Source organism: Oenanthe melanoleuca, chromosome 1A (genome assembly GCF_029582105.1).
Source record: "Oenanthe melanoleuca isolate GR-GAL-2019-014 chromosome 1A, OMel1.0, whole genome shotgun sequence".
In the NCBI taxonomy this organism is placed as follows: domain Eukaryota; kingdom Metazoa; phylum Chordata; class Aves; order Passeriformes; family Muscicapidae; genus Oenanthe; species Oenanthe melanoleuca.
In genome coordinates, this window is record NC_079334.1 from 9057604 (window position 1) to 9083394 (window position 25791).

Here is a 25791-nt window from a genome sequence, read left to right on the forward strand (position 1 = left end):
AGTATTTTGGTGGATTTGGGGGTTTTTCTGAATTTTGATGTTTCATGGACAGGCTGCTGGCATGTGGGTAGGAGGGATTCAGTCCTGTCCATCTTATTCCAGAAATTAGGCAAACAGTTGATCACAGAACTAGGGGTTCATGGCCTGCTTGTCCCATGGGAAAAAATAGGTAATAGGCTTTTGGGATGCTGACAATTTTCTTGCTGCCTCCCCTTCCCAAGGCCTGAAGTGGAAAGCAGGCTCAAAGCAAGGTAAAATGTTGAGGCAGATAGGAATCAAAAACAAGCTATGCCGGCTATGCCTGGGGAGACAAGAAGCATGGCTGAGATGGAGTGTTTACAGAAAAAAAAATCCCACAGCTCATATTTGTATTATGTATTTATAAATTCCTGGAACTCAATTTTATGGGGTTTTTGATGAATGGCTGTGCTGCAGCTCAGCTCCAGGCCTATTGAACTTACTGTACTGGGACTGAGCAGGACGTGCACCAGCCAAACACGAGCACCACTACTGGGCTGTGATTTAAAGGTGGTGCTTTGCTCAAAGGCATTGCTGGGGCAGCTCTGCTTATTGTACATGTGGAGATCAAAGTCAGAGCAGGGCCTCTCAGCAGCCTTCTTAAAATCAGAGTGTGTTTGTCTCAGATACCTCCACAGCAGAAGAGCTGGAGAACTATGAAAAGCCCTGTGATTTCCCCAAAACCTTTACAGCAAAGCAGGTGCAGAGCTTGTTGATGTATGGATTCTCCTAAATTTATATTTATGTCACTTCCATCACAGCATCTTCCAGGAGCATGGCCAAATGCTCCATTCCCTTGTGCTGGTGTTGCATGCCAAGTGTTCCCACACTGTGGTGTTTGACATTGGTGCTGTTTCTCCCACACTCCAAAGAAGACATCTGTGGTTATGGCTGGCAAATGCCAACTTAATTGTTGATTGTAATGGTAATGTAGTCAAAGCAGTCTCCTTGTGCTGAGGTGGGAGTCACTTCATCAAACACAGTCCTGATGGCTATTAGGATTTGTGAGGCAAAATGGGATGCCTCTAATTTATTGGTGTGCCAACTGGAGTCAAATGAAGGCAATGTGAAAAAAACAACAATAACAAGCAACCAAAAAAAAAAAACCAAAAAACAAAACCCACAAAAAACCAAAACAAAACACTAAAACAACAAACAACACCCAAAACTGGATGGGAAACCTCAAGATTTGCCAATGTTGAGAGAAATTTCTACAGACCACATCATGGCCTGTGCTCTTCCCAGCTTTCAACTGCAAGGTGGAATCACTTTAGAAAGTGAAATATCCATTTGATCCCAGAGCTGGGATGTGAGAATAGCATCCCTGGCATATTTCAACCAGCTTCCTGCAATCACTTCTAGCAGGAAATGAAACAAAAGCTTGATAATCACTGTTGATAATGCAAATATTTAAAAATAAGAGGGATCCTTTGAAAATACAGGATCCAGACAATTAAATCTGTTTTGCCTTTCTTCTTTCTGAGTGTAGCAGAAGTTCTATGTCCCTTCTTCCAGGGCCCACCCACCCCTGCACACAAACTAAATCCTGGAAAACTGAATTTTCAGGTAAAAAATAATACTGGAAAATAGTTTCTAAGAAAGAGCTTCTCCTCTAGGGGTGTGGCTTTGTGTTTATAAAAACAAGAAACTGTTGCAATGATCCTGGCTTACTAAATAGCCCCAGACAAAAAAAAAAAAAAATTAAAAAAATAGGAGGTATAAAGTTGCTGAAATTCATTTAATTACACTTATGTAGTGTAATGGGCTTGATATGAAGACAAGCTTAGTCTGGTTTTAATGAAAATGTTACTAGTTTTTATGACTGCTTGCACTTGGATGGATGTCCTTTATTGTTAAATATAAGTATTACCATAGGTAATTAGCATGATCTATTTATGGCAGAATTACTTTTTTTTTTTTTAATCGGGTTCCTTCATTACTAATCCTCAATTAACTTCATTTTTTCTTAGCTCTTCTTATTTCCTTTGAGCTTTGCAAAGCATAGTGGTTGTGATTTCCTACTCAGGGCAGTTTTGGAAGATCAATGTGTGGAGCCACTCACGTGTTTTCTTTTAAAGAAAACTTTCATTCATGTCTGTTGAAGTCCTTGCTTCCAGATGGTTCAAATATAAAGCAGCATTTTTCTTGCTGTGCCACTGTGATGGTTCAGTCACAACCAGGGACTGTCAAGCAAATGGGACCCTGATTTGTTATTTCAGAAGTCCCTGCTGCACAGTTTAAGGGTGCCAAGTGGGTCAGCCACCAGTCAGACACTGCAGCTCCAGTAGGAGTGACAGGCAGTCATAAAGTTGCCATTTTCATGGGAGAATTCTGGTTAAAAAATAAAAATTGCAATCTGAGTATAGTAACCCTGGAGGGAAAAAAAGAGGTGCTTTAAAGAATAAAGGAAAAGATGTTGAAAGTGTGTTCATATATCTCTAGGCTGTCAAGATTTTGGATTCATACACATTGCCAGGCTTCCAAAGCAGGAATGACATGAGGCTGTGTATTTAAAAGTACCAGAGGTTAGAGTTTAGCCTGAGGATGCAGGAGAACATTCACACTGGATAGTTCAGGTTCATCTGTGCCACCTTGGGTGCCATGCCTGGGAGTGTTGGGGAGCAAAAAGGTGGAGGAGCCACAAGTAATCTCACTCCTCACCTCCCAAAATGTAGGTGTCCTTGACACAGCATTGAGATGAATGATGTGAAAAGATGAGAGCCCCCAGTGCTTGGTCTCACTGTGGGTTTGGTGGGTTTAGGGGTAAATTCCAGTCTCCAGTATCTTAACATCCAGCATTACTGAAAACACGAAGGACTAGGGAATACCAGAGGGATTGTGTGTTTTCATCCTGACTCATTAAGTAATTCTGAGTAAGTGTTCCCAGAGGTTTCCCCAGTGTTTCTCACAGCTTTATCAGTCCAGCTCCATCTCTCCAAAAGGAGACAGACAGGCAGACTCCCACTAACTTCTTGTGGAGCTGGACCCATCCTGAAATGTGCTGCATGCAGGATACACAGCTGTTTGTTTAGGAGCATGAAAATAGCTAAAATCATATTGACAAAGTGCATGGAGGTTCATTAACTGGAATTATTTTTGTTTGAGTTGTATTCATTTGATGGTTCTCATTTCTGGCTGTCAGTTACAAACCAATGACCAATAGAAAAGTCATAAAAGACTGAGAAAAACACAGGATCACAAGCTCTGATTATGTCATGTAACCTGTTACAGAAGAGCAAGGACAGTCTGCTTTTGGGATCAGTGAAACTATTACTACTTAACACTATTCATACTTGTAATTTACTTCTCCATGTCCATTTTTAGGGTGATAAGATTTTTTTTTCACTGACATACTTTAGGAACCAGATACAATTTTCATGCTTTCCTGTGTGAGTTATTGTGAAAACGGGAGGAGAGGACTGGCTGAAACATTGCAGTGGTTCCATCCCTAACCAAGAAACATATTTTTTTGCAACACAAAATTATCAGCAAAAGGTAATTCTACACAGACTGCATGTGTTAAATCCCTTAGTGCTCTTATTTATCTGTGTAGGAAATAAAAAACCAGATTTTTTTATCAACCCCACATTCCAGGGCAGCTGCGTCTTTGACAGACTACGTAGGAGCAGGACTTTTCCAGCTGGTAGATGCACTCATCCCATTAATTCTCCTCAAATACCTTTCCTGCCTAAAAATGTTGAGCCATTTTCTAAAGCCATCAAAGGACAGGGCCTTTAAAGTCATTGTCACTTCCTAGAGTGTTAGAGAGCTCTTTGCTTATTCATCCTGGAAGCTGCAAAGGCAGCAAAACATCTTTGCCAACTGAGGGGGTGAGCACTTCTATCAGAGTTTGGAAATCCTTCCTATCATACTGGTTTTCCCCCTTTTTTTTCTGGAGGGAATGATTCACTGGAAGGAACTGAATGTATTTATGACCTTTCTTGAGCTAAGATCTTGTCTGAGCCATCACTGTGAGGTTTTACATGTAGGAGGGGCAGATCCATAAGAAAAACTTCATTGCTGTGATCACCCCAAATGTCTTCAGGTTGATAACAAAGAGAGTCAACACACAAGGTTTCTATGGGCACACATGGCTGTGTAAACACTAACAGAGAATAAGAGGGTCACCTTTTTTTTTAAACTGAAATAGATTCTGTGTGGCATTATGTAAAAACAAATAAGAAACTGGAATCAAAAATTAATGTCTGGATAAATTTTCTGGATAAATTTTAAAAAATAAGTATGATAGTTTACATAGCCAAGCCAAAATATGTGAAAGCCAGGTTGGATGGGGCTCTGAAGAACCTGGGATAGTGGAAGGTGTTCCTGCCCATGGCAGGGGGATTGGAATGAGATGATCTTTAAGGTGCCTTCCAACCCAGGCAGTTCTGTGGCTCTGTGATCCTTTGATCTACTAAAACATCAGCAAAACCCACTGTTTATTATCCTCCTGGAGGTGAGGGCTAAGTGGGTGCACACCTTTCTCAAGCCCTGCTCAAACTACCAACTTGATCACTGTCTGCATCAATCATGAGTCTCCCAGGTCTGTGTCTGGCAGCACAATTTGCAGCTATGTTCACACTTTATTACAAATATTCTGCAGTTGAGGAAATAATGGCCAGCAAAACTTAGTTTTCCCTAGTTTTTATTTTTAGTTGTTGTGACACAGATGAGTGAAATGTGCAGTTGAGACAAATATCTAAATATATTTTTGCCCATACTTGAATATATCTTGGGTACAGAGCTATCTTCATCTCCCACAGCAGCTCCCACCACAAATATAACCTCTCAGTTTTTATCACAGTATCTCAATAGTATCATTGGGATTAATTACTTTCATTCCCATTTCACAGGTAGAAAAGTCACTTTAAAAAGCTGCATTCTTCTTTTACCTCAGAACCACTAAATGCATTCTAGTTACAAAGCAAACAAATCTTTCAATTGTGTTTCTGAATCAACTTCAGCAAACACACCTCAGACTAAAAAAAATGTGTTTTGTCTTTACTGGTACAACATGTAGCAGCTACATGTTCATCAGTAATGCTGCGGGACACACACAAAAAAAAAAAAAAAAAAAAGTTAATTTTAGCAGCATAAACAAGTCCTTAATGTCTTTCCCAAACTTATAAAGGCAATTCCCAAGGAAGCTGGGAGCTAAACACAGGTTAGTGACTTAACCAGCGGACACTCCTTTCAGACTAGCTGACCACTGAGGAGAAATCCTGCAACATTTCCAAGAACCATCAGCTTTCCCTTGGTCTCAGCAGGACTCGAAGTCCTGAGCACTTGGAATGCCACAAACACAACCTGCACAATGCTGAAGCCTAGTTATGATAAGACCATGGGTGTTGGCAACATTTTTATAAAACTTTTTTAAAAGCATTTTAAATGCATTGTACATGGTTCACTTATTTATGGTACATTTTTAATTACTATTGCAATAACATCTGGAGGCCTTGGTCAGGATCTGCCCCCAAACTGTGTGAGGCACAACTTTGTGTGCTGCAGGATTCCTCGTGGAAGGGGAGAGGAAATGGGGACATGCTTCTGGCATCTGGGGCTGGCAGGCACCCAGGATGCTGTGGGATTGTCCAGTGGGCGCCTGTCCAGCCAGGAGAAGGGCCACAGCACAAACAAAAACCAAACAAAAACCAAACAAAAACCAAACAAAAACAAAACCTGCGCCTGCAGGGCAGGCACAGGACACTTCTCCTGCTCTGTGACCTCAGTTAATCCAACCTGCAGGTTCTCCCAGCAGGAGATAAGGGCTGGCATACCCTGATGGGGAGAGATGGGAGCATCACTTAGGGCTCGACATCCCAAAATCCTCACACCCCAAAATGGAGCAAAGCACAAACATCCCTCCCAGAAAACTCAGAACTGAAAAGATTGAACAGCCAGCTCAAGAAAAAAAGGGCCAGGGAGGGGCAGGGCTGATGAGAGGAGGGTGGGTATTTCTGGATGGGGATGGGAGCTCGATTCCCAGATATGCCCTCAGGCAGTCTATCCCAGCAAACACAGCAGTAAGCTGTACTTGTAAATATATATTTGCACTTACTCAAACTGTAAACAGTGATGACAGCTGGGAGAAGAGCAAAGATGGGTAGGAGGGAGGAGAAGAGGGATTTTTTTTTTTAATTTCTCGTGAAGAAATAAAGTTGCCAATCTCAGAACTGGTGAAAAAGTGTACTGGCATCAAACCAAAACCCAGCTCCTGCTAGACACATGCTGACAATCCAGGTTCATGCTTTTTCACTGAATGAGATAATTTCACAAAGCATTGGAGTATTTTCAGGTTAGGGCCAGATCCTCACAGTGATACAAACCAGTGGGATGACTCAGTGCTGCTAAATTAAAGAAAATTTTGCCTTCTAGACAAAATTCAGATGCCTGAATCATCAGAGAAAATGGACTTTCAAGGCCTATAAATCCTTGTTCCTTAGATCCTGTGGATAATATTGTTAGATCTTACAATTCCACTGTAATGATATTATCCTTCAAGTCATAGACTTCCTAGAGAAATCACATGAGATTCCCACTTTGTAATAAACACTCCATATATCCCAGTCTTCCCAAATTCCTGGAAACGTTTTGAAACAGAAAAATCGAATCAATTAAATTCAAACCATGTGGAAGGAATGCCTGTTAACTTCAAACAATTAAACAATTTGTTTACAATTGTAAACAATTTTGTTTGTTTATTTGTTTTAAAGTTCAAGTCAAATAAGCTGTTTTGATCTGTTGAACTGAACCCAAAATATTTTCAGATGGTCAACTGGCAAACTTTTTGAAATTGACTCATGTTTTTTCTTGCTAGATTCATGACTTTTAACTCCTTGAGATTCCCTTGCCTTTTGAGTCCCTTTTCTCAATTTTAAATAGTGGTTCAAGCCCCAGTTAGGTTCTTTGTATCTGAGACAAGCTCCAGTCATTTAAAGCATTTTCAACTCCTTGCAAGCAGAAAAATTCTAGCACAGGTAACACTAATTGCTTCAAATAACACTAGCTCAACTTTGCAGGGCTCTAAGTGAAAAAAGCTGTAGTAGAGATGTAAACCTCAATCACTGTCTGATAATTTGGTTCAATTTTCTGCATTCAAAGCCTGTCCTGCTTTGCCCACCTGGGCTAAAGTGTTCAGGAACTTCTCTGGAGTAAGAAAGTACCTGCTTAACAACATGTGAAGGGGGGACTGTGTTTTGCAGCTCTCCTTTCCTCTCTCAGCTCTTGTGCAGGGATGGCAGAGAGGAAGGAACATTTTTGTATAGATGTTCTTGGTGGAGGAGACACCAGGGGAAACTGGGGCTGTGTAGAGGGAATGAAACAACTGTTGTGTGCTGCACAGACCAAAAGGCTCCAACAAAGATAATGGGGCAGAATCCAGAAGTTTTTCTCTGTGTCTCCATAGCCCCTCTCACCCAATTCCCAGCAGTTTCTGTGACACATGAGTCTGATGTGGTGATACAGCCTGTGTATCTTCCTCTAAGCCCTTCCTAATTAACTTTTAAACATTGCTGGGAGATGATTTCAAGGTATTAAACTTTCACCAGATGGCCAGAGAGAAGGGATGGAAGTGTTGCTTCCCCCGAGGGAAGTCCAGCCAAGGGACAGAATCTTGGAGCCATTGGTATCAGGCAATCCACACAGCATAAAAATTTAACAATATCCAAACTCCTGCAGTTTGATTTTTTTAGGAAACCAAAGAATCTAACCACAAGTCACAACACAAAGCAGAATTCATTTTTGGTACTACTCAAGGAAGTGTGCTGCTGCAGGAACCAGCAGGTCCAAACCCAGAAGGTTCTGCTCACATTGGCTTCTTGCAGCCCAGCTCTGTCACACCATGGGCCTCCTCAGCCAGGTCAGCTTCTCTCCCTGGCAGACAGATTTTCACCTGCAAAACAGGAATCACTGGTGCACTGTTCAGCCTGGTGGGAATATGACAGTAAACATGCTAAAAATACCAAATCACGAGTTTCCTGAAGCTGAGGAGAGCAGAAGGGCTTGTCTAGAGCCACAATTCAGGCAGTTGCCTCCACCAAAAAAGCTCTAATGGGATGATAGGACATGGCAAAAAAAAAAAAAAGGATTTCACTACCAGCAGAGCCATGCCCTTTCCCAAGCATAAGCTGTACAACACAAGAACTTTGCAGCAGCACATCTGTAGCCATGATGTACAGGTAAACCTCTGTCTGACAGAGACTTTTATTTAAAAACAAAATGAAAAACACTAGTGTAGACCTGGTCTGGACCTACAGTGTGTTTGAGTCCACCTGGAAAGAGCCAGAGGCACAATCATGTATGAGTAGAGGGAGCTGCTTCCAGAAGAAGAGACCTTGAGAGAGTGAAGATCCATCCCTGACAGATCCAGAGGGTCCTCTGCCCATGTGGCTGTGTCAGAGGCAAGAGGAATCATGGAATCACAGAGTCATGGAGTTGTTCAGGTTGGAAAAGGCCTCTGAGACCATCAAATCCAGCAGCTCCATGGTCACCACTAAACTATGCCCTCAAGTGCCCTACCCACATGTATTCTGAACACTTCCAGGAATGGTGGCTCCACCACTTCCCTGGGTAATCTGTTCCAATGCTTTACAACCCTTTCTGTGGAGAATTTTTTCCTAATATTGCAGTCCCTGACTGATTCTGCTTTACACCAGTGCCTCTTTAATAGAGGCTCAGTTAAAACTTCATGGTTGAACTGGTGCAACTTTTCTATGTGATCCTTTTTAAAACGGTTTGATTTATTTTTCTCCACCAGGAGAACAAACAGAAACTGATATCAAGCAGATTAACCCACTGAAAAGATATTGCATCAGGGTTATGATTTGGAATATTTGAAGAATGTGAATATTGATAGAACAGAATCAGAAAGAGAGGTGCCCTTCTTTTGTCACTTGTGCTTAGTTTGCACAAGTTTCACTTTATCAGCTGCAGAGGAGTTTCTCCCAGTCTAAACCAGTGTTATGGAAAGAGGTGAGGCACAGGAAACACCAAGACTGAGAATTTTTGAATTAGTGAACTGAACAATCTGGATCATATTTAAGCACATACATTTCATACACAGAAGACTGATGGGAAGGCATAAAGGAAAAAAAAATGCTTGTGAAGATGCTAAATACAATTTATTCCAAGAAATAAGATCAAAAGAAGTGTTTGAGCAGGAAAAAAATTTATGTTTTATGCAAAGCAAAAAAAACAAAACAAAACAAAACAAAAACAAACTTAGCAAAAACAAATCCTCCTTGGCATTTACTCCAGAGAATACCAACCAGGAAAACTAGAAGATAATTAAGCTTCTGTGTTGCATTACTTTAAAAATTCACTAGAATGAAAGCAAGCAGCACAATAATGAACTGAGTTAGAGAGCACTGTTCAATTAGAGGCTGAATTTAAGGGAGTTTATAAAAGCAACACTTAACAAAGAACAACTTGGTTGGGCTTATTGTTATGGAAAAGGGAGAAAAAAAGTTGTGGTGTGTTAAGTGTCATTTATAAAATAGGAGGGTCTGATCAAACTGATCCAGATTAGTCCTCCATAGCAATAAGACCTTAAAATTAGGTCAGGGGGATGAAAGGAGAGCAAAGTCTGAACTGTTTCATACAAAGGCAATGTGACATATGGAACACGTTAAACTAAAGCAGGGAGCATGAATGTTTTCAGGCAAGAAAATGACAGGGCACTCCATAAGGAAATTTACAACCATGGAAGCATCAAAAGGAATACAATTCCTATTTATTTGTGTATTTGTTTAGGGGAGTCAACCACTGTACTCTGAAGGATAAGGATCATTTATCCCTCTTTCCACCTTCCTGTCGATGGGGTTTGTGGGGTTTGTTCCATTTTCATTGGGCTGCAATTTTGCCTTCCCAAAACAGAAAGGACAAGAGCTACTAACATTTTAAGGGCAATGTTCTTTAGCTTCAATAGTAATAGTTTTAAAACCTTCTCTTTTTTTTGTATTCTGTTCTGCTTTCACAAGTAGTTTTACAAGTGAAGACTTTTCAGTACAAAACAGTCCCTGAACAAGCTGTTCCCCAACCTCCCTGCTAGGCAGCTCTGATTCTGTCTGCTGAAGGAAAATATTGAACACTAATCCAGAACTTCAATTTCAAACCTTGAACCTGAGACCTTACTGTAGCATGAAAATTTCTCTTCAGTTAGAAACAAACTAAAGAAAATTGAGAGATCACTCATTGTCTTTACACCACATATAAAAGTCTCATTTTCACTGCCAATAATTGCAGGTTAAAAGGAAGGCAATGAAGCTACATTTTTGTGGAGTGATACCTGCATTAAAAACATTTCTTCTGCTAGAATGTAGACAAACTAGTCTCCTTTCTTGCAGCAATGTTGTTTTTTACTTCTACATAGCTGTAGACTAGCACATCCAGCTTCACAGTCTAAGCTCAGTATTATTCCCAAATATAAGGAAAAGGAAAGACTTTGGCAAACTGCTGATCTTAGCTTCAACTTGGTGATGGAGTGCAGAAAAGAGGACAATAAGATAATTTTGTTTTACCAGCTTGTTGCTCAGATATTTGCATATTCCATTTTTCACAGTTGTTAGTACCAAGGAAAGATCTTCCAAAAACATCACAGTTTCTTTGTCCAGGTAGATCTGAAGCAGCACCACACGTCTGCAGAGTTATTTTAAGCCTACAGAGTATTTTAAGTCTATGCAAGCATCTTTTAAGCAGAAGACACAGCACTGTTTCTAAAACTCCTCCAGTTTATTTGGAATCATGCTGATTGTGAGCATTAACACCTGACCCATTCCCTCTTGCATTTCCTCATAACAATTTACCAGCACTGACATTAGCTGAAGAGAAAACCAAGCCAGCTCAGACTTTATGCCAGATTATGACCTCAGTTTTATGCAACTCAGTCTGCAGTCGCCTGCTTTCTGCGTGACCAAAAGCAGAGTTTGGCCTCGAGCTTTAATTCTTAAGAGTTGCAACTACAAAACTGTCTCCAAGCATAATACCATTTAATAATTTAAAATGGGAATAAATGTCCTTTTCAATTTTCTCTATTTTCTAGCAGTCTAAAAATATGTGTCTTATCTTTGCTGGATAACTCCAACAAAGTATTTTGCTTGTAAACCCAACTTCTGCACATGCCCTTGAGTTCCATGGTCCAGACAGTCTGAATCCCTCAGGCTTGACCTGCCAGGTTCTCTTCTGCTTTCCACTCACCTAGATCTCAATCAAAGCCCTGCTGGAAGTCTGACATCCCAAACTGTGCCCTCATATAAATGCTGACAAGAAAGTGGCCTTCATGACACTGTCAAGGAAGAAATTTCTGAGTCTTGAGATGCTCTCATCCCAGAGATGTTGGTTTATGGTGAGGGGATGGGAGCACAGGACAGAAAAGAGGCTTGTGTGTGGTTTTGTCTTTTCCTGGATATGTGTAGGCTTCCCATCAGTTCCAGCCACAGCAAAAGCATTTTCCATTGAAAAATCCCTTTACTTCTGTGTGCAGCTCAGCAAAGCTCTTTGTGTTCTCACTGTGAAAAAGGCCTGAGAACTTTTTATCCTCTTTACATGCAGTTATCCCAAGATATTGACTGACCTCTCACCTTTTGTAAAAAGTTCCCCCATATGTTTGCCTCCCCAAAGTTCCTAAGGATGTGATTGCTTTGTTTTGTTTTTGCAGTGGGCTGCTTTCCATATTTTCTGGTAACACGCTGCGAGCAGGTTAGGAAGGTTCTTCACAGCTCTCAGGGAATATGCTCCCCAGCTTTCCAGTAATATCCTATCTCATTTGAACACAGGCCTTTAGCTCAGAATTTGCACAGGATGCACTTGCTACTCACCACACATACCAGTGCTGGTACCTAGTCAGGAATGTAAAAGGGAGGGAGGATTAGTCCCCCCCTCTCCCCCAGCTTTGCTCCCTTGGCTGTTCAAGCTCAGCTTGCTCAGAACAACTCTTCCTGCAGCCAGAGGAGCAGGGACTGCTCACCCAATACTCCCTGCTGAGAGGAAGTGGGTGGAGAGGGGATGCTGAGATGACAGAAGTGCAGAGAGCCCAAGCTTCACCCCACTCTGCTTCCTCGCTCGCCAAAAGAGCTGGCTGGGAGCATGGGAGAGTAAACTGCTCCATGAAGAAAAAAAAAAAAAAAAGGGGAAAAGAAAAAAATGAGCATGAAGTAATTGACTTTTGTAGCAGAGCAAAGGGAGTGCAAGTGGTGGTGGAGGGAAGATAGGGAGGAACTGTGACTGACTCACAATATATTCAGTTCCCCGCTCCTGGGGAGATGCAGCTGTGCATCTCCCCTCGTGCAGGCTGTAAAGTTACACCATCGTCCAAAGTAAGCATCCCTAATTCTCCCACTTCCTGAAGCACAACAGTGTTTGGCTCCTTTTTAATCAGGGATTTCTACTGTGCAAATTGAAGTCTAGGACCAGGCTTTTCCTAAGTGTAGAATTAAAAATCCTTCCCTTGATTGTTTTGTCGGTTCCTGGGGAAAACTACTGAACTGTTACAGCCGATTTACATTGGCCTGATCCTTTTTTAAAGCTCATTCCAAGTTATTCTTAATTCCTCAAGGCACCTGAGATGTTGTGCATGAGCCAGCCACGGACACCTTTGGCAATGCTTTCCACATCCTTTTTCTTCCCTCTGCTTGCTTCCCAGTTATTTCTGAGTTCACTCGAGTAAGGACAGTTTCCCTTTTCTACCCCTTCAGTAGGAAGAAACATGGTATGGAATCTCTTCTGATTTTGGCCAGCTTTGTTTAAGGCCAGCAGAGTCTGGGGAAGAGGCTAATCCAGTGTGTAGAACTAACCTAGACCAGCCCAGAGCTCACAAGAGGAGGGTCTGAAGGTCCACTCTCCCATTTTCTTCATTTGTGAGCTTTGGCTTTGTAACAGGAAAAGTCACATAACCTGCCTGGGTTTCACTCTCCACACTGTAAAACAAGAGCAGCCCTCTCTTACCCTCTGTCAGCAGAGGAGTTGGAACTAGATGATCCTTGAGATCCCTTCCCACCCAAGCCACTCCATGACTCTGTGATTCTGTGAATTTGGGGGTGGTTAGATGTGAGTAGGATCCTTTTGTGAAATGTATAAAGTGTTCATCTGAAAAGAAGTGGCCAAAAGTCTGCTAAAAAATTACACTTTCCATTTCCAAAATTTCATGATTTTTCATTCCAATTCTCATACCCTGAGAATTACTTCAATCCTGCCCTTCTATAATTTTCTTCACAAACAGAATTCTTCAGTACAAAGGGATTTTCTAAAAAGCCATACAAGTTATTGACTGTGTAAGGAGAGGTAAGGCCAGCTGTGGTACATCTCATTTGTCCCCTTCACGTGCCGAGTTTAAGACTTTGCTTTTCTGTCAAATATCTGGAGATCATGTGCTTGGTGAGGGTCAGTATGTGTTAAAATACTCCCAGCTCTAAAATTCCCCTTTCAAGAATTTTTGGCAAGGGGGAGCAGGGAATACATTGTGTATCAACAGCAAAATGGCATCTGGATTGAAAGATAAGAAAAACCAGCATGGTTTCCAAAAACCAAGGCCATTTTCAGATGAGTTTTGGACCTGGCAGAGGTGCAGAGCTTGCATTAGTACAGTGAGAGAACACAGAAATCATGCTTTGACTTTGGAAAGGCTTCTAGAGATCCTAATTTGCAAATTATTGGACATTTTGGATGAAACTTAGCAGAGCATTCAGCCATGAGCTGAATGTGTGAGCAGTCAGCACTGCAGTGGTAAAACTCACAAACTTAAAACTCAGATATTCTGCTAGACTGGGACCAGAATACTCACCACCCTTGAGCATTAATCCCCAAATATAGTCAAACTCATGGCAAAGTGTGAACTGAGAGTTAAAACTGGAACACTTCCACCTCTTGAGGAGAATTGCACACAGGAAATTTTATCCACATGCACATCGATGAACATGGGGACTCCCAAGCAAAGTTCCTCCTCAGGCAGATTTCTACCAGGATAAAATGCAGAGGAGCTGGATTTGCCAGAACAGTCCTTACTCTCAGGACAGGCCTTTGAGTGAACAATTTGCTATAAACTAATGGAAATGAGCAGGATGACCTTTTTGCTCTGAATGGGCAATGGCTTTTTGAAATATTCAGATGCAATGGGACAAAAGCACGAGCCTGTCAGGGGCACACATTGTATTTGTGAGCTCCTCTCCATAAGAGGGGCTCAAGGGTCTCACTTTGCACCAGGGAGCAGCCCTAGGAGAGCCCTCCTGATTTCAGAGAGAAGTTGTTGGTAGAGGTGACAGTTCCTATTAACCAGCTAATTGACTGGTCAGAACAGACAAGCTCTTTCTGTACAAAGCACTTTTTAAAGTCTGACATCTTTTGCAGAGAATCAAACTCTTAGCCTTTCCCCCCACCAAAACTTGTGTTTTATCAGAAATAAAAGACTCTTTTTATCTCTGAGAAAGAATTTAAAAACATCATTTTAAGTTGGTTGTGAGCAAGCTACTGCACCTGTGCAAAGGGCATGGAAAAGATATTAATTATGCCCAGCAATGCTAATTTCTCACCATGGTTCTGATGGAAACAATTTGGTTGCATGCTGTGTGTATGTTAAAAAAAGTTCAAACATCAGCTGTATTTAGTCACATTGTCATTCCCTGCCTCTCTTATTGTACAAAAGCTTTGTCCAATGAATGCTGATTTCACTGAGTTCCTATGGTGGTTTTAAAATATTTGGATCAGGCCTGGAGTCCTTTTCTTAAAAAGCTGCATCAGATAGGTTGCACCTGCAAGCCTAACAAGACTTCATTTATCTGGGGGGTTGTAAGGAATAGGGGAATAGGGAGGGGTAATTCAGAGAGCAGCCCTTGATTCACAGAGTGGCCATGGATGAATTTCTGCATGGATTCAGGGAAACCTGGAGTCACAGGCTTTGGAAAAGCAAACACAGGTGCAGTTCTGGGTGAAATGAAGCAGCTCTTCCCTGGCAAGGCTCAGTGCTTGGGACAAACTCCAGAGCAGAAATGTTGCTCCTTCCAAACCACCTTAACACTGGAAGGGCTGCCCAGGGAGGTTTGGAGTGCCCATCCCTGGAGGTGCCCAGGGAGTGACTGGATGTGGCACTCAGTGCTCTGGGCTTGGTGACAAAGTGGTTGTCAGTCACAAGTTGGACTCGATGCTCTTAAAGGCCTTTTCCAGCCTCAATGATTTTGTGATTCAGTGATTCTGTAGCCTCAGTGCAAACATCTGTGTTCAAGGGTCACAGAAGAGCTCTCAGAAAAAACACATAAATGCTTTTTAAAAAAAAAAAAATTATGACAGAAATAGCTCAGGTTAACTTCAGGATTAATTTTAATTCTACCCAAACAAAAGCTCACTTCATTTCTAACTAGCATTCCTTATATTCCCTGTATTTCTTTTTCCTTGTGGGTGCAAGTCCTGTCCTTACCCATTAATCAGGTTTAGGAATACAAGGTTTTTCATAATGAGCCTCTAACATTTTTGAATTTGCAGCCCTTGCTTTATTCTGTTTGTTCTTGATTTCACTGTTTTCCTTACTTCACAAAAGGAAATCAGAAGATGTTAAAACCAACAGAAGATGTTTTCAGCTTCTGAAACAAAGAAAACCCAGAAACTCTTTTGCTTTCAATGTAAAATCTTGCAAAATAATGACATAGTGAGAGTCAAAGCTGAGAACAGTTTCCCCTTCAAGTTTCCTAATATCAGAAAAACTAACAAATAGTGATTCAAAACTTCTCTTTTTTTTTCTGCGGGGTTTTTTTTCCCTAAAAAAAAAAAAAAAAAAAAAAAAAAAAAAAAAAATTTAAAGTAAGAGTTGTCCAGTGGCAATGTAAATGTCAGACCATCCAGCATGACAGGGTGTCCAGGAGGCTGCTCTTTCACAGCCCAACAGGAGAGGGACAAAATTCTGATAATCTGAGAGGCGCTTCCCTTTCTCCTCCTACTACCAAGTTAAACAAAAAAACAAAACCCACCCCTGGAATTTTTAAATACAACAATCAGGACAATCTGTTACAAGGCCAGGCTTGAAGCCCCCAGGATTGTGGGGAGGTGAAAGAAGTGAGTTTCATCTGGAAGGCTGCTCTCAGCTTTAATTATGGACAACTTAAGCCCTCAAAGCATCTCCCTGACAAAAATAAAAGGAACTGCAACTACTGCCCGACTTTAATACAAAACAATTAATCAGCCCTGGTTGAGCCAAAGTGGGTCCAGGTTGACTTGAAAGGTTAATGGAGCTTCAAACTGTTCCAAGAAAAGGCTTAAATGGAGTTCCAGTGCTGTGAGGAAACTTGAAACCCAGGCCTCTTTGGTGTGGCTTTGGGTTTGTTACAAACATCTTGCAGAGCTTGAAAACTGCTTTTGATGATGGGCCTGACTTCCCTTTCCTCAGCTTAATCCCAGTTTTCCTGATTGCACTCCTTTGCCCCACCCTAGAGCAAATGTTTCCTTGCCCCACTGCCTTCACTGTCCAGATCTTTGCCCTGGGTTTTCTGCCGTGCCCTTTCTGCCATCTCAAGGTAAATCATTGCATCTTTGGGGCAATTTCCTCAAAGGTCACTTTTTGTATGGAAATACCTTCCAGCTTTCAAGCAGCTTTCCCAATTTTACCACTGTGCTACAAGAAGCAGCAATTCCCTTCCAGCTCTGCAATGAAATGCAGAATTTGCATTTATTAAATACTGTGCTTTTCCAGTTTTTGTTCATTCCTGGGTCTGACCAGGTACTGCTCCTTTCTATGTTTCTTTCCCCCCTCTGTATATCTCTGCTCAATACCAATATTTCCCCAGCACACAAGTTTTTTAATTTCTACTTCAGCTTTCATTTTGTAATTTTCTGCCAATGTTTTATTTCTCCATCTCCCCAGCAGAGATTGTATTTCTCTTCGCTTGCTGCCGTTTGCATCCCCTCCAAATTCAGCTGCAAATTTAATTTGTTTGCTGTTTAGCCCTACTGCTATTAACAAACAATAATGAAAAGATTAACTAACACATCCTTTATCAGCTTAAGTTATTCACTACCATGTTTTATTTCTGTTTGTAAATTACTTCTGAGAAAAAAAAGTGCAATTGCAAAGATCTGGACACATCTTCTGCTTTTCATAAAATTAGCACAGGTCCAGTCTAGTGAAGCTATTTATTCAGCTATGGACATGAACTTTAGATTTCTTTCTCCTTTGGGGTGTTTTCAGAGTTCCACACTGAATAAAATGAATAAATATTTTAGCTTTTGTGGAAATTATTTACCCCAGTACAGCTTTATCTCTAGGATGGTATTGTTTATATTTCCCTGTAATTCATGTTTTCACTTATAGATAAAACTTTCAAAAAACAATATGGGTGGACTTTCCAGTGCCCATGCAGCACAAAAACCCCAGCCTGTCTGACCTGGAAAATATCAGCTGATTTCTGTGAATTCCAGTTTCTGCTCTTTTTAAAAGGGAACAAATCCACTACTCCTACTTTGTCAGTAATAACCAAGAGAAATATTTATGGATTGCTCCAATGTAAGTGATGTGAGAGTCACAGGATGGCCTGGGCTGGAAGAGACCTTAAAGTTCACTTTGTCCCATTCCTGCCATGGGCAGGGACACCTTCCACTATCCCAGGTTGCTCACAGCCCCATCCAGCCTGGCCTGGAACACTGCCAGGGATGGGGCAGCCACAGCTGCTCTGGGAAACCTGTGCCAGAGGGAACAATTCCTTCCCAATATCCAATCTAACCCTGCTCTGTGTCAGTGTGAAGCCATTGCCCCTTGTCCTGTCACTCCAGGCCCTTGTCAAGAGTCTCTCTCCATCTTCCCTGTGGGCTCCTTTAAGGCCACAATGAGGTAATCCCAAAACATTTTCTTTCCCAGGCTGAACATTCCCAATTCTCCCAGCCTTTGCTTTCTGAGTAGGGTAAAATCATGCAGCTCATTGTGGAGGAACACAAAAGATATCAGGATATATACCTACAGTAATAAAACACCACAATCACTCCACAGAGTTCTTTGCAGATATAGAAGGCAACAATTAGACATTTTGACTTGACAAAACTCTTCCAACACAGCAGGGAAATTGGGATCCCAGCCTTCAAACCCCTTATTCTGACCTCCTCAATACACAGGTTAATCAGTCAGCTGCTTAATGCAAAATGAAAATGATACCACAGCAGTCAGGGCATAGACAGACAGGTGTAAAAGTGAATATGTGACAAAAGTGTCAGTGAGGGATGGAGCTGGAATGGAAAAGGAGTGACTAGTGACTGAGTAGTGACTGAGAAAAGGCTGCCTACTCCTACAGCTGATTATAGACCTGGGATGTAGCTGGGATGGCTGATATGGCACCAGACATTATTAATAGTCCAGACCCCCAGTGGGATTGTGAGAGGATGCTGGGGAGTGCCAAACCCTCCAGGGAGCTCTCAAGTGCCCTGGTGTTGGTGGCAGGGGAGGGAGGTGCAGGGTTAAACCTGACAAGAATTAACTGTGCACAAGGTGTGAGAAGCAGCAGCTGCTCCAAAGAGGGAGGTGAGCAGGGAGGAACTGCTCCTGACCTTTCTCTTGGAACAAGGCAGGTGTGTGTACAGCAGCCTCCTCTTGACCTTCAAAAAAATACAGATATATCTGTGGAAGGATCAAATGTAGAGACACACCTGCCATTGCATTCACCTGTGTGACTCTGCAGAGCTCTTCTGACAGGTCAGAGCACAGACTGCTCCTTGCAGCAGAGGTGTTATCCCAAAACTGGCCCTCAGGAAGATGTCATTGTTGGGAAAGCTCTCCCCAGTGACCACTAGGGTCATGGTCACCCCCATTGTGGGTTGGTTCAAAGTGCAGAGGAGTCTGAGATGCTCTGGTGAGCAGCTGTCCTGCTGTGCTTTGCTCAGCCAGTCGTTTGAAAAGGAAATGTCAGTGACTCCGTGGGCTGGACTCCATTTCCATAAGAAATTAGTTAATACACCATTCACTGGAGGCTACTGGGGCTCAGGGCTCAGAGGTGTCTTCTCTTTTATAAATGGCTTTGAGTAAATTAGTTAATACACCTCTGAGCTGCTGCAGAGATGAAGAACCTTTGGTGGGCTCCCCCTCAGATGTGTAGCTGCATCCCCTCTGCCAGTGTGCCAGAGGAAGGGATTTGTTTCAAATCCCCTCACCCTAATTTCCAGTTTGTTTGCCCCTCAGGATGGGAGGGTTAACACTTAGGGCTGCCATCACTTGATTTTGTCTCTGAATTCTTCGGCTTGTTGGAGGGTCTGGCTCTTGTGGAAGCTGTATTTTCAATCTGTATGTGTTGAAATTTCTGTATCCTGAGAAATGGAAGTGTCCAGGAGGGTGTGTGCAAGCACATTCAGCATTCTGCAGCAATCTACCTTCATAAATCCGTATTGTACAACAGTTGTACAAACAGCTCATCACTGTTCTGAAATACAGTGCAAATTTTCAGACACAGTTATTTCACATTCCCACCTTTCTGAGTATTCAGAATGCTTTTCTTGCTCTGTACCTTCTCCATGTCCCCCAAAGCATAGAGGAAGAGAGCTGCATTTCTTCCCAACATAGTTATTAGGAAGAGGGAATCAATGGCAATCCATGACTTGGGAGGCTGTGGAAGCTGTGCTCAGCAAACAGTGACAATAATTACACTTTCCTCTTTGGTAAAAGCCTGGAAAAGCTGTCAGCCACCACAAAGGATCATTAGTTGCTTGCTCTGAAGAACAGAAGCTGCTCCTATTTTTTTTTTTTAGGAAATGCCAAACACTTCAAGCTGGCTTACATAAATCATGTGGGGTATTACAATGCTGAATATAAAACTCACCAGTCACTTTTCCTTCCATTCCAATTCCTCTTAGCAATGACTTGCAAGTAAATGCTTGGGCAGTCTCTCACAGAGCTAGGATTTCATGCTTTCTGCAGAATGTTTTAAATGATGTTTCGCTCTTTCCCTGTGTGGGACATTCAGAGACTGACCAAAATAAAGCTATACAAAACTAAACTAAACTAAATTTTTCCCTACTACATAAAGTGGTGAGTCTGAAAAGTGCAGAAAGTGATTCACCAGAGTTTGTTAGGGATTGAATTTATTGATGGAAGAGGTAAGCTTATTTACTTATCCTAAATTTAGACCTTCCCTGATCCACCTAGCTCAGACAGCATTAATACCCTGATAAAACTGCAGTGATAGGCTGGAGAACAAACCATTAAAATAGAGTAAAGCTGAGCCACAGTTGGGAGATCAATCAGCTTTGCAAAGCATGAGCTTTTCTTTTCTGTTCTGTTTGCTTTTCCCCTCTGAGCCACAAATATCAGCAATCTCCAAATCAAATTTGCTTAGTGCAAACCTGCCACAAACACAGCCAAAATGAACTTTTGTCAGGAATTTACGTGTAGAAAATTCTAAGAAGAACCATGAAGAACAACAAAAATATCTCACTAACATCAGCTAACCAAGAAAAATTAGCTTGGGCAAAATCTTTCCACCTGAAATGAATAATTTGAATTGAAAAAAAAAAAAATTAAGAACAATGAAAGAGGAGAAAAAGTGAAGGATTGAATTCTTAGGAGATTTTTATATCAAAAAAAGAGCTGCTTGTGCTGAGGTAGCTTCTGCTGAGGTCCACAGTAATCCTGTGCCCCCCAGGAACCTGGAATTTGAGTCAGTATTCTCTCAGACAGGACATGTGTGCTGAAATCTTGCCTCCAATCTAAGTCCCCTCCATAGATAATTCACTCACTGGCCTGCATTAACTAAGCACTTGTTCTGCCTTGTGAATTGCATTGTGGGACTCCTGGAGGCATGACCAGAAACACCAGAATTATTTGCTTTGAGACTATGAAAAGATAAACATTTTAATGTTTTACTTTTTCCTCTTCTTTTTACGGATTTAACAACACACGTGCCAAATAAATTTCAAATTATCTGCAGTTCAGACAAGCACAGTGTTCCATTTTGGGCAAAGAGCCATTCATCAAATGCAGTACTCCCAGACCTGCAAACAAATACACTTTTAATGTGTCTTATAATCAGATTACAGCCAAGGCCATAAACCAACTGCACTTTTCCAACAACACCCATTTCTCCTATCTAGAATAGTGCTTTAAACCTACTCTGAGGTGCTGGACTTTATGGAAAGCCTGACAACTTTTAGTCATGGACTGGAATCTCTGAACAGCACTTATGAACTTCCTAGGTTGGAGGAACTCCCTGAAAACTATAATCTTACCCATTTTTGTGTTTTCTGTCGAAGTTTTCACCCAGAAAAATACAAAGTTTTGTCCAAAACCTTTTGACTTTTGCATCAAACAATTTGCCAAGCATAAATCAAACTAGAGGTTGAATTTCAAAGTTAACATCTTTCCCACCAAATCAGTAAGACATTTCACATGAAGTTCAGGAAAATGTTTTCCAGCGTTTTTCCCATTAATGGGGCTCCTGCATGGAGAAGAAAAATAGCTCATTTTAGCTTCTCCAACTCTCAGGTCCCCAGCCCTTCCTTTCTGTGTGCAGCGGGACATTAAAGAGAGCCCGCAGGAACTCCAGCCTCACTTTTCCCACCTCATCACCTGCTCCAACTTGTGTATTTTGCTAGTGCCACTTAGTTTTGAGACTGAGCAGAGCAGTGATTGCATGCAGCTGCATGTTGGCATGAATAATGCTTCTGGCTTTGGGGCTGAGCCTTGTCAGAGCTTTGCTCACCGTCCTGTGGGCTCGTGTGTCGTCCCGCGTGCGGATTCTGGGTGCTGCGAGAGCTCTGCTCAATGACATCTGTTTAATAATATTTTTACTGTTTTTCAAAGCAAGCCCTATGCTGAGGGAAGGCAAAATCACATGGCAATTTTTTATCCAGAAAGGTCTGGGCTCTGAGATCCATCTACATTAAGTTAGTATTTATTCAGGTATGACAGTAATTGTATGGTAACTGAACATCTTCGATTTCCCACCCCCCACCAAAAGCAAAACATTGCTGCAAGCAAGTCTAGATTTAGGTGAACTCACACTGTGACAAACTGAGAATGGAGAAAACACATTTCTTGTCCATAAAAGGACAGCTCACACATCCACAGAGGGTAGCTCTGATTTTGCTGCAGTTCCAAACTGTGAAGTGGGGACTCAATCTTGCAAAAAGGAGTGTTGTTTAGACTGGATAGAAGGTTGTAGAGTAAAAAATTTTTTTCTTTTTTTTTTTTTTTTCCTTCGCCTTCTGAAACAGAAAATGGTTCTCTCTCATAAACAGAAAATTGTGATTTTTTTTTTTTTTTTTAAGTGGAAAATTTTCTGTTCAGGAGGGAAGGGATCTTTCCCCTCATCACTGGTGAGGCTGTGTCTGGTTCTGGGCTGCTCAATACAGGAGCAAATCCATGAAAATTATTAAGGATTAGGACAAGTGTATCAGGAAGAGAGACTGAGAGAGATGGGGCTGTTCATGCTGCAGAAGAGAAGTCCCAGGGAGATTTTACTGAAGTGTAGAAATACTTCACAGGAGAGATTAATAAAGATGGAGCCAGGCTCTACTCAGATTTGTCCATGAAAAGACAAGAGGCAATGGGAAAAAATTGAGATATAGGAAATACTGCTTATACTGCTGGTACACTGCTGATGAAATGTATTTTTTTTTTTAAGTTTAAGGGTGGTGAAACACTGGAAGGAGTTGTCTAGAGGGTTGTGGAGTCTCCATCCATGGAGATATTCCAAACCTGAGTAGGCACAGCTCTCTGCAAGCTGCCCTGGCTGATACTCCTGTGAGCAGTGAGATTGGCCTAGATGATGTCCTGAGGATCCTTCCAACTCCATCTGTCCCATGTCTGTGACTCTGTGCCTGCATCCCACAGTGCCAGAGGCCTCTGGCATGTGGTGGATGTGTTTGCAGAGCAGGGAAACCAAATTCAAGACTTTCCTGAGTCACTTGAAGCAGTACTACAGTAGGGTTTATCACAGACTATGAGGTGGTCTAAGATGAGTTTTGTATTTTCTTCTTCAATCCACTACTCATGAAGCAAATTTATAAACAGGTGTGCTCTGAAGTGAATGGTTCACATCCATGACTTAGGATTTTATGTTGAAAATTGTTTTAGTTTAAATATAAATGCAAATACCAAATATACAGGTGTCCACATATACAAGGAGAAAAACCACCTCCCTGAACAGTGGTTCCTGGCTCTCAGCTACACAAACAAGATGACAGAAAGGCTTAAAAAGAAGTGACAAATGAGCTTCTAGAATATGGACAAAAGGTAGAATTCGAAGGAGACCAGAGGAAGCCAAATAGGGCAGTGCATGGCAAAGTACCAAGAAGCAGCACACTTTTAGGAATGGTTTTCAAAATACTGAATCTTTGAACAAGATTTTTGCATTTTAGGAGGTGGTGAGGAGAGGGATATCCTCAATCTGTCCTTGAATATTTCTAATAATATTTCTAATTCAGTTTTGCTTCACCTTACATTAATGCAATGAAGCAACTTCTTAAAAAAAAAAAAAAAAAAAAAAAAAAAAAAAAAAAAAAAAGCCACTGATCCTGGAAAAAACCCCTATGAAATGGTCAGTGGGCCCATCTGAATTCCCCACTTGTGTTATAGATGTCTAATCACCATTCCCTGACTTGACTTCATTCATCATTTTCCTTCAAGGAGACTTTCCATTACCAGAGAGAGAAAGAGTATGAAAGCACTATTGAAACACAGGATTTATTTCCTTCTTATGGTAACATTAAACAGAAGCCACTTGATAAATATGAATTAGATGGGTCTAAGAAATCTCAGCACACAAAACCTGACAGCAGTTAGCAAGGTCTGAACTTTTTTGTTTTACACAGTGTGACAGTTTTCTACTCTGCATCATCCTGCAATTTTGAAACCAGACTTCTCTGTGGAATAAAGTCTGTGGAAGAAACTTGGCCTCACTCTGCTGCCAAGTCCTGGCCATACTGTCCCAAGAGCTCCCTACCTCTGCAGAGAAAGGGCTTACCTGATATATATGCCACTATGCATGGAAAGGGGAAAAGAAAGGCCTAACATTAGATTAAATATTGGAAAAAAATCAGAAGAGAGTTACACTCATAATAAAGTAAAACAAATAGCATCTTCAAAGAAACGCACAGCCTGTGTTTCTATATCTCTATATATGTCTTTAAAGTCATAGATATTACTAAAAAAAAAATCCCAATTTTCATGTTTATAGCCTCTAGCAAACCTCTCTCTTGGACTGTTCTATCATTGACTCTCTGTTTCTTTGCAGATCTTACAGGTGAACAAGGTGATGTCCATCTTGTTTTATGTGATATTTCTCGCTTACCTTCGTGGCATCCAGTCTTCCAACATGGATCAAAGGAGTTTGCCAGAAGATTCGATAAATTCTCTTATTATTAAACTCATTCAGGCAGACATTTTAAAAAACAAGCTTTCTAAGCAGATGGTAGACATTAAGGAAAACTATCAAAACACGGTGCAGAAAACAGACACTCAGCAAGACATGGACGGGGAGGAAAATGTGAAATCAGACTTCCAGCCAGTTATCTCAGTGGATACAGATCTCTTGAGGCAGCAGAGACGCTACAACTCGCCCCGAGTCCTGCTGAGCGACAACACTCCACTGGAGCCACCACCGCTGTACCTCATGGAGGATTACATCGGGAATTCCGTGGTGCTGAACAGAACCTCCCGCAGGAAGAGGTACGCGGAGCACCGGGGCCACCGGGGGGAATACTCCGTTTGTGACAGTGAGAGTTTGTGGGTCACGGACAAATCCTCCGCCATCGACATCAGGGGACACCAGGTGACTGTTCTGGGAGAAATTAAAACGGGCAACTCTCCGGTTAAGCAATACTTTTACGAAACGAGGTGTAAAGAGGCCAAGCCCGTAAAAAACGGCTGCCGCGGCATCGATGACAAGCACTGGAACTCCCAATGCAAGACATCCCAAACTTATGTCAGAGCACTGACTTCAGAAAACAACAAACTGGTGGGCTGGAGGTGGATAAGGATAGACACCTCCTGCGTGTGCGCCTTGTCCAGGAAAATAGGAAGAACATAGATCTGCATCTCTTTGCTATATAAATTATTACTTTAAATTATATGATATGCATGTAGCATATAAATGTTTATATTGTTTTATATATATTATAAGTTGACCTTATTTATTAAACTTCAGCAAATCTACAGTATATAAGCTTTCTCTCTCAATAAACAAGAGCAAGGGTGTGTGGCTCTGCCATGGCCAACTCCGGGGTTTTTTAGGACTATGTTTGTGACACTGCTTGTCGGCAGCATACCGTAACCTTCCTGTAAAATCTGTAAAATCAGTATTTTTCAATCAGTATTGTCAAACCAGTGACTGTCATTTAGTAAACTTGTTAAAAATCAGATCAATGCCAAGACTTGTGTACATATTTATATTCCCTGCTCTATACTTTTATATTTAATTGGATCTGCAGCGTTGACTCCTCACCAGCAAAAAAAAAAAACAAAACAAAAACAAGGACCAAAATATGTGTTGTAGCCTGCAGGTGATGTCAAATTTACAGGCATCAGGTAGCCCTAAAATAAAGTTTCTGTGTATTATGACAGTTTTGCCAGTGAAATGACCATTTTCCCTCTGTTAGCATTTCAGAATAGCTGCTAGTAATCCAGGAACATCCATTTGTGTTTTGGAAGCACATTTGTTTTGCAACTGTCTCTGATGCTGCCAGTGCATCATTGAAAAAATATGAAAAAAATCTGAAATATTTGTGGCCCTAACTTGCTGAAGCCAAGAACTGATCTAAATGGATCATTAATGTAATACATAAAAGATGGTTTGTTGTGATCAGCCTCTTCCTCCTCACACGAAT

The 25791-nt window shown here is 41.4% G+C and overlaps 1 protein-coding gene across 1 annotated transcript in view; it reads left to right on the forward strand.

The window, feature by feature from the left end:
• Positions 1–25436, forward strand: part of NTF3 (neurotrophin 3) — a 46223-nt gene extending 20787 nt beyond the window's left edge. Inside the window, exon 2 of the mRNA XM_056481981.1 lies at positions 24201–25436. Coding sequence (XP_056337956.1) covers positions 24201–24995 — 795 coding nt within the window. The 3' untranslated portion in view covers positions 24996–25436. The remainder of the gene's footprint in view (positions 1–24200) is intronic.
• Positions 25437–25791: the final 355 nt, after the last annotated feature.